We start from the raw sequence: 11141 nt of genomic DNA on the forward strand, positions 1-11141 counted from the left end.
GATTGTGCAAACTTGTACCTTATTGGTCAAAAAGGATGCGTGTACACGTCACAGCAGGCGTACGAATAGCGCCGATCTAATAGTTCAAGATGGGAATAATTTTCCTTTTCCCCACTCTATTTTGAGTATTTCAAATAGACGTATTCCATACGTCATCATACTGTAACCATGCTGGACAGCAGGTGATAGCAATTAGTGTCAACAATCCTACATACGCTGCAATTTCAGGGTAAACCAAGGTTAAATATTTGTCAGACGCATACAACATAGGCCCCTGGTCAACAAGAAACCGTTTAAATAAAAGGTCCTATTGCTAAATATCAGGAAACCTACCATTACTTGGTTAGATTGAATTAGACAACTCTGTTGAGCAGCTGGTGGTCTTCCTGAGCACCCCGTGTAATTTGAGTTTTATAACTCAAGTTCTGATATTTGTGGTCTTCAGCGAATATGTCTACCACTTCACAGAAGCACAGGGACTTTGTTGCCGAACCAATGGGTGACAAACCGGTTCATGCCCTGTCAGGAATAGGAGAGGTACTGGGAAAGAAACTTGAAGATCAAGGCTTTGACAAAGTGAGTTGATTTGGTTAAAACGTGTCCGATTGTCTAGCCTGCTAAACTTTTGTAGGGAAAATGGCTGATTCATTTGTCGAGTCGTGAATTTGGCTTACATTTCCCCTCCCAATCCTGCATCATTTTTGATAACTGCATCATTTTATCCGCAGGCGTTTGTGGTGCTGGGCCAGTTCTTGCTGCTGAGAAAGGATGTAGAGCTGTTTACAGAGTGGCTGAAGGACACGAGTGGGGCCAACTCAAGACAAGCTTCTTCCTGTTCCCAGTGCCTCGGGGAGTGGTGTGATGCCTTCCTATAGGCCTGGGGACAGGAGCCCTGTAGCAAGCTGATCATTATTGTGTAAAACAAATATATACAATGATTAAGGTGGATAATTTAAATGGAGATGGCCTGTTTCAAGTCATGACTGACATGCATGGTGTTTAACCTGACAAATTGGTCCCATAATTCCATTGTTTTTATAAAATAGTTTGTTGTAGAATTAAAAGACTAATATTAAAGTGTTGATGCTAATTTGTGTTAGAATTATGTATATTTTTGGGGCGCCCTGGTGGCTTACTGGGTAAGAGCACCACCAAACGTAAGACCATCACACAAGGCCCGGGTATGATTCAGGTCCGGGTCACGTATATATTCCCCCTCTCCCTTTTCTCCAAAAAAAAAAGCTGAAATGGCCAAAAATATGTAAATACAAAAATGTGTTTATTCTGAACTGAACATTGGAGAATGGACAGTACCAACTAATCATATATAAATATATATACCGTAAGCTTTATTTTATATTTAAATGTCAGTTATGCTTATTCAAACTACACCAGTACCTTGATTAGTTAAAACATTCCTTCAAAAGTACAAAACACATTCATACCTGCTATTTAAAAGCAGGAAAAGGAACAGCCTTTAGTGACTGACGCTTACATTCGGATAAACATTGTTCCCCAGAGCATACTTAATGGTGTGCATCGATTCTTCAATGTACACGAGGAGGACTGCTGGACAGTGGGCAGCTCACTTTCTGTGCAGGGAGTCAATGTAGTGGAACGTGGCACCGAGAGCCCAGCTAGTTTCCACATTATCAATGGTCCTCGCAAGCTGCAAGAAAAGAAAAAATAAATATATATACTGACACCATGCCGTTATATTCAACAGATGCAAACAATTCAGACTGATGCAGACTCAAGGTAAACTGACACCAACTCAGAGCACACCCCACTACAAAAGGCTAATAATGATTTCATTGTGCCCTCACCTTAAATACTTTATCTTTGGGAAAGCCAAGTTCCTGTAGTAGGACGGAGATGTAGGTCAGATCGAGACACTGGAACGGCTTCTCTGCTTGACTAGTCTCCATCTTGTTGCATACTAAGGGAAAGAAAGGCATGCATTAAGGTCTCAAAACTTTCCATAAAAAAAATAAAATAAAACTTTGAGGGTGCACCTACATACACTCACATCACGAGGGCACTATCTCACCTCTTTTGGCAGCTTCTATGTAGTCACTGACTCTTATGGTTCCACCCGCTTTCTCATCTAGTTGATGGACAAAATGAATGAAAAACAGTGGCAACACAATTGCAACATTAAGGTCAAACATGTAGGTGCATAGGAATTGACATGAAATGTCCCTATTGATCCCCTTCATCATATTCTGCAGACAAACACGGTCCCTACCTATAGCTCCCATGTTCACCGCCTTGTCATAGTAATAAGAGAAGGCATAAAAGTCCATGTCCTTGGCCTCTTCTGCTTTCTCCACCTTCTTGTAGAGCATCTTCTCTACTTTCCTCAAACACGCTTCATATATAGGCTCGCCTGAAACAGGAACAACACTTATACTACAACGTAAGACTTCGGATGTAACAGTTTGCTCAAAAGGTGACAGTACCCAAAATTAAGATCACTCGTTCACTAACACCCCTATTCATGTGAAAGTTCAATCATTATCAGTCACATGAAAATACTCTACCTGCTTTCTGTCCCTTGACAGTATACCTGACCTCAGCGTGTTCCCATTGGCCAGAGTATTCAGGCGCCAGGCATGGGCTCACCAGCTCAAGGCTGCCCTCTGCTGTTGAAGACAGAATGTACTTCAGACCAGTGAACAGTACACTATCATCAAGTTGTGGTGGCAACATGACAACAGTAGGACATGAGGTACATAGAAAAACTCCTATTTTGTCATAGGATGAAACACACATGCAAACACTGGAATGATGATCCAGTCCAGTCAATAGCTTGAAATACTGTATGTGTAAGACTGCCACAATACAGCCTTATTCTTCTAAAATAACTTTGACTGACATCTGGTGGTCCCCTTAAGCAGGTCCATGAACACATTCAAAATCATAGAGGGAGAATTGAGAATAAATGCATTATACAACAAATAAGTGCATAAACAAAGAAATCTGATTAGAATCCAAGTGTACAAAATGAAAATCCCCACGGAGGCTTGCATCCGGGACACTGGGCTGATGGGCGTTCTTAAAGCCAGGCATCAACTAAATCACAACAACAGCTGGCATGCAAGGAATTAATCTTGGTCCATGTTATTAAAAGATTAGATAATGGCTTATTTATCAGGGCGGGGAAGGTCTTTAAAAAGGCAAAGATGAAAGCAAATTCAAAAAAACACATACAAGGCTGTCCTTCGATGCCTCCCAAGACTGCTAGTCTTGCCGACATCAAGCCTAGCCCAAGGTAGCTGTGCGAGGGAGACAGAGCAGAATTAGTGGGTGGCACTCAGGCATGGGGGAAAAGCGAGTGATGAGGAGTGCTGAATCTCTTGGTGTGGGTGCTCAGTGAGAGTGATATGATCAGAGAGAGTGAGGCCGTGTTTGCAACATGCAACCCAACTTTGCATGATCAGCGAATCGTACAATAAAAACCTTTAAAAACAGTGCAGTTGTGTAACCCCCTTCTGAAAAGGGGTGGACAAGGGCTGCATTTCAGGAAAGCTGGAAGAGGCCCCCTACTGTGAATATATATAGCAGCTATAGCAGCTTCTGGGCTTAGCATGAAATAGTTTGGCGCCAAATGTATATGGAATGCATATCTTGACATATGGAAGGTACTAATATGTCTTGTATTTGAGATCACAAAGAAGAATACAATATAAATTGTCAGAATATAATAATACTGTTCATTGTACCTGTGTGAGTAAAGCGTGTGGGTAGTGTTGAACATCTGAAATGATGTTATGTAGTCGAAGGGCGAGGTCTGGATGGTTTTCTGGGAAGGTAAGCATACGCTCCTGTAAATATCATCATTCAATTTGAACATCGTCACATAAAAGACAAAAAGAAAATGTCACAATCAACGGTTTTCCTGGGTTACCAGGGTTTACACAACAGACAGCAAGCTATCACAGGGTGATGTTGGACCAAAAAAAAAAAAAAAGGATCTACGTAAGAGAAAAAGAGAGAAAAAAAAACTAAGTGATCCCAGTGCAATCTGCAAACCAATTTCACCCCTAAGGCGTCAACGGCTTGCCCGGGTGAGTTTAAACTCTTTGAAGCAATGTAATGACATGGTAAATTGGTCCTCAATCCCTCGTGTACAAGGCCTGACCTAGTTAAGAAACAAGAAACCTCCCCATCCCATTGCAACCTAATGTCCGACAACGTTTATTTACCAGGCCTTTCGGATTAGCATGGCATTTGCGGATTAAGCCCTAAGATGGGAGGCCATCCCGGTAGTTTGTGTTGATTTAGAGAAGAGATCTGGCTTCATTATTTGGGTGTGGAGGGGGGTGGGGGGGCGGAAAGGGACCGGGGAGTGGACTGCGGCCTAGCGTGTGCCATCTATCTGGTTCTGAGCCCTACTTACCTCATCCTGTGGGGAGAAGGTGATCTGGGTGGAGCCTCCGCCCAAATCAAGCATACCCACAGTGGGCGTGTCCAAACCATGGAGACCCCCTGCAGAGAATTGGTAGGGGTTGGGATGGGCAATGCCAGTTAGTCCACAAGGAGGGCAGCGACTATGGTAATCCAATAACAGGTAATCAGAATATCTCGTTCCGATTCATCTCATTTGATGGTGTTCTGTATTTATGTCCTGAAGAATTAAGCCTGAATTGAACACTGAGTTTTAGGCCAGGCCCCTGAAGATGAAGGTGGCAGGGTCACCACAGGCTGCCCTGTCCTCTGGTTCAACCTAATGTCATGACAACACTGTCAACAATGATACAGTTATACTATATGCACTATGACTATGCAAATAACATGCTAACTCTTATTTTGCAAATGTTCTAGACCATCTTTCAGTTCCAAAATGCCTTTCTGCTATTTCTTGACTAACTATTCAATCTAATCTCATTAAGAACAAGCTTATCTCTTTATATGAAGGGTCTTTTTCCATGATTGATAAATGATGTGAAATCAGCCGATACTATACTGTATGTCAGCTTACCGAGGAGGAAGTTGACAGTAATCCAAGCAGAGATTCCTGTAGAAAAGGGGAAAAGAAGTTAACCACTAAACACACAGTACACAACAGTTTACATTTACATGTATTCATATAGCAGACGCTTTTATCCAAAGCGACTTCCAAGAGAGAGCTTTACAAAAGTGCATAGGTCACTGATCATAACAACAAGACAGCCCCAAACATTGCGGGTAGCCAAAACATGAAGCATACATTGTGAAAAATCTAATTAGTGCCAAAAGGCCAGAACCACAAGAGCATGTAGTTAAACAAGTTACAATTAAACAACATAAACCTCAAAAGTGCAAGAGTGTACCTGTAGAAAAAAACAAGCAACAATAATATATTTTGCAGCGAGTACAAGAATTTTAAATCAGTTACAACTAACCAACAAGAGCAACAAGTCTCTCAATAAGAGTCATTTGTGATCCTGGAGGAAACTAACATCAGGTCCAGCAAATCATTCCTAAATACAGTGTAAGTATCGGAACAAGTGCATCTTGAGTTTGCAGTAATAAAACATATCCTTCATATGAGTACAGCTGATCATGGTTGTATAGATGGCATTGAAATCTATTGTGAATTTAAGTTTCATTTTTGTTCATACAAGTCCATTGCTTGTGTTTGTGCCTTTGACAAGACCGTATTAGTAAGTTGTTTTTGTCTGGTCACCAACACAGTAAATGGGTCCAGCCTTATGGACTGTCACTGTACTACATTTACATTACTTTACATTTAGTCATTTAGTAGACGCTCTTATCCAGAGTGACTTACAGTAAGTACAGGGACATTCTCCCCGAGGCAAGTAGGGTGAAGTGCCTTGCCCAAGGACACAACGTCATTTGACACAACCGGGAATCGAACCAACAACCTTCAGATTACTAGCCCGATTCCCTAACCACTCAGCCACCTGACTCCCTGACTACTACATATCATTGGCCATATAGGGTAAATGTCTTAAACTTTAGTAGGATGATAAGAAGCTATTTACAAACAAACAAAGAATGGGACAAAAAAGTGTCGTCATAAGGATGGAGCCAACCCAGGCACTTGGCCACCCCTCATTCAGTCCTCTTTATCTCCCCTGCTTCCCCAAACACCACTTAGGTTTATGCATTAACAATAAGTCGTTTCAATTCAGAGAAGCCAAAGTAATCTCAGCTAGGATAAGCATCCGGAGTGACAGCCACAGAAATATAACTGATAATAGGTGAAATCCGTTTACGGATCGAGAGGGAGTGAAGCATTAGTTCAGGAATTAAGCCAAAGGCACCATTGGGCCCGACAGCAATTGAAGTTGCAAAAGTAATTCAGTAATCATAAATGGCACTTTTTGAGAGGTCAGGGCCACTGTAACATGCTGACAGACGTGGGGTAAGAAGACGCAACGTTTTCAGCCTCAGAAACGAATAGTGGATAATCGGTTTGCCCAGATTAAACGGAACATTATCCTTTATGCCCGTAATTGCTTGTATGAACTACTTTGGATTGGATTAAAATATCTCATGTATTGCTTTGTGCTCCGCCTACATCAAAAATGCAGGGGAAAAAAACACACATACACACAATAAAACGATGTATATCTTATCCCTCTGTAAAGCCAACAATTGTATTAGAGCATCGGTGTCCACTGCTATGGCTGAGAGATGATGGGGTGACTGCTGGGCCGGTAACCACAATGGCGTTGGAATCCAACAGCTGGATATGGGTGGTACCTCTGGATAATGGACAAAAGTGGGCTTTGACCTACTTCTTGACCCACTGTAATACTGAACTCTGATAGGGCAGCTGTGGTCCTCATACTGTGGATAGCGGTCGCCTCTAGCCAAACCCCATACTTCTACACTCTACAGTTGTCTGTCTGTTAGTAGTCATAGAGAGGAGATTGACATGTTTTCTGCTTGTTGTGCTGTAATCTCCAACGTCCAGCAGCAGAGTGCATTGGGGAAATCAGAGATTCATCTAGATTCACTCGCAAAGCACACGAACAAAGATATGAAATCCTTGTAACTTATCCCCAAAGATTTTTCCCTGTGGTATAGTCTTCTTTAAAACCCTTAACTTTCCATGTTATCCTATAAGAGATTTAGAAAACTCTAAATAGCTTTCTGTCCAAGAGGACAAGGACAGCCGGCTACTGAAGATAAGAGAAAAAAGGATTTTGACGTTTTCAGCCGGGCACTGGACTGGGTTTTTGATGTACCCGGAAACTATTAATAGTGTCCGGAAATGCATGGAAATCATCAACCCAAAGTTCATTCTATAAGTGAAGACGTCTTGGAGCATTATGAAAGGCAATGGCTGCTGGGGGAACAGTTGTCTGCCTGGATAAGACCTACCTTCATCTGTGCCGTCCATGATGGACACACTGTCGTCCCGGGACAGAAATGAAGACTGCTGGAAGACCTCCCTCACCTACACAGAGGGGACAATTCCAGAAAACCTTTGTAAATATGCATTTAAAATATGTTCTTTTACACAGGATTTATGACGTAATTCCCTTTGGAAAGCACATGTGTTCAGTACATTATATACAGTATATGCTTCACATACAAACAGCACCACTGCCATTAGGCCACGTATTATGCAACATCTTCAAGGAAGGGATGAAAACATGGAGCTGGGCCAGGGAACTGGAGTGCCTGCCACGTCGCAGTATAAAGAACAATGAATGAATATTACATGTTCCTGTCTTGCCACTTTGTGGCCCCTCCCATATGGGATTATATGACACTTCAATAGTAAAAAAAAAACTATACAGTCATGGATAGTGCTCGGACCAATGAGAAACCCTGTGCGACACGGGTAAAGACACGGGGATCGCCTGGTTGATCACACGTCTCTCCAACCTTCAGCCCCCTATTACCACATGCATCCATTGTATATCGTCCTGACTTCCAGTCGGTGTTGTACACTAGTGAGGGATTTCAGTTAACTTAACGACTGACGACTTCAGTTAAACTGTATAGGTGTGTCTAACAGCATTCTGCAATAAGGAAGACAGGACAAGACATAAGGTGTGTACAAACAGGTTAAACAAGCCTACAATTACATCATAGTAGTTGTTCAACTGAATTAAGCTGAAGGCCTTGCACCTGACATAGGTTACATACACGTATAGGTAATAAAGGTAATTATGCAACTGCATGGCTGATATCTATGAGGGCTGCCAACAGTTCAATGTCATCAATAGTTATGTTCCCAAAATACTAAGCAAAGTCCAATATGTTGTTGAGCAATAGGCAGAATATAGTACCTATAGAGCTACTATATGAGACTTGTCTATTATTTGGCTAGCAGACAAGTCTTGGCTAAAGAATAAACACAGCGACCAAGTCAAGAACATCTCATGCTAACTGGAGTGTTCAGTGTCATAGGTGCCTGGTCCCACATACCCGTTCCAGTAGATGAGTAGCCTTCTCTCCAGGCAGGAGCCGGAGTCCTGCGGTGGCTTTAAGGACCAGAGGAGTGTTGTTCCAGGCGGAGGAGGGCACAGTACCCTCTGCCACCTTCAGAAGCTCCAGGATCCCTGCTTTACACTGAAATAAACCTCAAACGTAAGATGACCCAGATAAGTGTAATAATACAATAAGGATGCATTAATCCATGCCAAAAAGCATGATCACTTCCTAAGAAATTGATTGTCTTAAAATGTCAGGGAAATTCACTCAAAATGTGAAAATTGTGGATTTGGTCAGGTGTGTGATACCAGTGACTACCTTATCTGGGTCATCAGCATAAGCAGATAAACCTGGCTTGATCGCTTTAAATGTCTCGTGTGCCAATTTCGGAGCCTCTGTGAAAGACACAAAACAGCGAAAGTTGAAGACAATTGCAGTGATGTCGGCAACACAACCGCGCAGACACTGATCTAATGGATCCACGGTAGTGAGACAAGGTTACACAGAAGTCCTCACTGTGTCAGTAATGGTCTTCTATTTTCATGCCTTTTTTGATGCTCCGGGCCTCTTGCTACAAATAATGAGGATTGTGTCAACATTAATAGCAGGTTGTTGCTAGCCATTAGAATGTGCATTCATGGGTTTAACAATAAAGCCAAAACAGCACTTATGTGATTTAGCTTAATGTAAAAATGCCATAACTAAGCCATTTCGGGAAGCTTTACAAAAACTTTTTCCAAGCGTTCCTGATATCTAATGCATAAGCCTAATAACAAGAGGTCTTGAAATAGAATTTTGAATATGTGTGCATTTTCCTCATGTATCATCAAGCCCATCCTGTAAATTAAGCCTGAAAGCTTCACTTGTTTCACATGGATTCAAATCTGGTAATTAATACATTTCCTTCTTTACATGGCTTTTCCAAATGCTGAGTTTGGAGATCTACTTTTCAAGTGCACAATTTAAGATGTAGACGCATGTTAATCTCAGAAGCTTAATCTACTGTATATGTGCATCGGTAAAAATGTATTTTGGATAGAACACTGGAGTAAACATCCCTTTTAGTAAAGACATCTGAGGATCAAGTTTTTGCATTTAGGCTTACACAATGACAATGAGCTCACAACCTATTAACTTACATTTATGCAGGCTGTGTGACATTAATATCTCCACATTATACCGTACCATTGTGCTCCACTTTAAACTTGAAGATGTGGATCCTTGTTCCTGTGCTCCCAGCATCAAACATGACCCCATACTGGAAACGTCCACTGACCACATCCTGGGTGGGTCTGTTGTTACTGCCGGTTATGGAGTGGAAGAGAGGAGGCAGCTTGGAGACTGCTGGCCTAACACCGTCATAATGGCGCTTGACGAACATGAGGTAGGCCATCAGGCAGGCCACAAAGACAAAGACACTGGCCAACTTTGGTATCCTCATGGTCAATGATGTGTGAAAGGCACATTCTGTGTTTCCATACAGGTCTATATGCAGTCAGGGCTGAAAGCCGCTGCTCTTTCTATACAAGAGACAGAGAAAAGGTTGACAAAAGATGATCAAGTAGCTGAGTCATCAATTAGACACACTGGTCCTACTAGCTAATTGGCTGGTACATTGTGTATTAATATTACATTATGGAGAGGCGTGAAACTTGGAAGAGTATACTGTAACTAAACGTTGACAAGCTAGTGAATGGACTAATACTTTACCTTTTCATTCACCCTAGCATAAGATTAACAGTTAATGATCAAAGACTGGTTAATAGTTGCATAACTTCTGACTGTGTGACAGTTGGCTCCTTTGAAAGAAATTGATGGTTTTCTAATATCTTACTAAGAAACTACAATAAATTGTTTTATGATGTAATACAAGACAAGGCTGTCTGAGATGTAACTGAAACAAGCTCTTGCAAGCTACACAGTATCGGCTAACATAACTTGGCCAATGTGCCAATAACGCTAGCTGGAGGACAACAAAACAAATATTTGACATACCTCAGAGCCACTTATTCTGACAACGATCCCATTGTAGATTCTTCAGATATTTTCCACTTGACTTCTTAACATTTTGGTTAAATTATGAATACGATAACCATGCATGTATGTACCATAAATTTTCAGATCTTTAAAACCTCAACTCAAGTCTCTCTTTGATTACGTCACGACTACGTGCTCCGTGATGATGTGGCGTGAGACGGAAAAAAGCTGGCGAGAAGCGATCACGTCAGCACAGGGCAGTTGTTTAGGCAAACAAAGACATTGTTCTTCTGTTTTACGATCAATTATGAAAGTAAATAGTAGATCAAGCCACTGAACATTCATGTAGGCTTATTTAAAGGTGTATGCTGCTGAAAACTAGATCATAATAGACAGCCTGCAATAGAGTTATGCCTATTGTAGGCCAACTCTACAATTTGTTGTTTCAAGTGTACCGACAAATGAAACAATAACGTAATATACACTCACTATCCAAAATATCTGCGCCCCAATCAGCTTTAATATAATCATTTTTGTGGTAAGAAAATGAATGAATTTTCTTGCAGTAAATAATACAGGAAAATGTAGGCCTAACCTAAATCAGCTATAGTTTTGCTCCTTACCGGTGCAAACATTGTCAGCAAAGTTTCCTTAAATTCAAGCAAAACCTTTAGATTTATTCTGCATTTGTATACGGATATGTTTGGATTGGGAACAGAAATGTAATGTGTTGCAAAAATATTATTTTGTAAGAAGGAATCAAT

The 11141-nt window shown here is 41.3% G+C and overlaps 2 protein-coding genes across 2 annotated transcripts; one reads left to right on the plus strand and one right to left on the minus strand.

The window, feature by feature from the left end:
* Positions 1–288: 288 nt before the first annotated feature.
* On the plus strand, positions 289–1077 carry LOC136943381 (barrier-to-autointegration factor-like). Its single transcript, XM_067236666.1, has 2 exons — positions 289–576; positions 729–1077. Exons 1-2 carry the CDS (start codon positions 451–453, stop codon positions 873–875), a joined length of 273 nt encoding a protein of 90 aa, XP_067092767.1. The 5' UTR covers positions 289–450; the 3' UTR covers positions 876–1077.
* Positions 1078–1264: 187 nt separating this feature from the next.
* Positions 1265–10606, minus strand: entpd6 (ectonucleoside triphosphate diphosphohydrolase 6). Its single transcript, XM_067236516.1, has 14 exons — positions 10396–10606; positions 9586–9920; positions 8719–8795; positions 8395–8538; positions 7339–7414; positions 4985–5020; positions 4403–4491; positions 3726–3805; positions 3214–3278; positions 2544–2645; positions 2249–2389; positions 2051–2107; positions 1827–1939; positions 1265–1669 (listed from the first exon to the last, which is right to left on the minus strand). The coding sequence occupies exons 2-14, from the start codon at positions 9839–9841 to the stop codon at positions 1586–1588; spliced, it is 1320 nt and encodes a 439-aa protein (XP_067092617.1). The 5' UTR covers positions 9842–9920; positions 10396–10606; the 3' UTR covers positions 1265–1585.
* Between the last annotated feature and the right edge of the window lie 535 nt (positions 10607–11141).

Source organism: Osmerus mordax, chromosome 5 (assembly GCF_038355195.1).
Source record: "Osmerus mordax isolate fOsmMor3 chromosome 5, fOsmMor3.pri, whole genome shotgun sequence".
Taxonomy (NCBI): Eukaryota; Metazoa; Chordata; class Actinopteri; order Osmeriformes; family Osmeridae; genus Osmerus; species Osmerus mordax.

What these genes read in the sequence shown, in the direction of transcription:
- LOC136943381 (XM_067236666.1), top strand. Translation starts at nt 451, where the DNA reads ATGTCTACCACTTCACAGAAGCACAGGGACTTTGTTGCCGAACCAATG. An exon ending in AAGATCAAGGCTTTGACAAA is followed by an intron (nt 577 to 728) that starts GTGAGTTGATTT and finishes TTTTATCCGCAG; the next exon opens with GCGTTTGTGGTGCTGGGCCA.
- entpd6 (XM_067236516.1), bottom strand. Translation starts at nt 9,841, where the DNA reads ATGAGGATACCAAAGTTGGCCAGTGTCTTTGTCTTTGTGGCCTGCCTG. An exon ending in GTTTAAAGTGGAGCACAATG is followed by an intron (nt 8,796 to 9,585) that starts GTACGGTATAAT and finishes TGTCTTTCACAG; the next exon opens with AGGCTCCGAAATTGGCACAC. An exon ending in ATGCTGATGACCCAGATAAG is followed by an intron (nt 8,539 to 8,718) that starts GTAGTCACTGGT and finishes GGTTTATTTCAG; the next exon opens with TGTAAAGCAGGGATCCTGGA.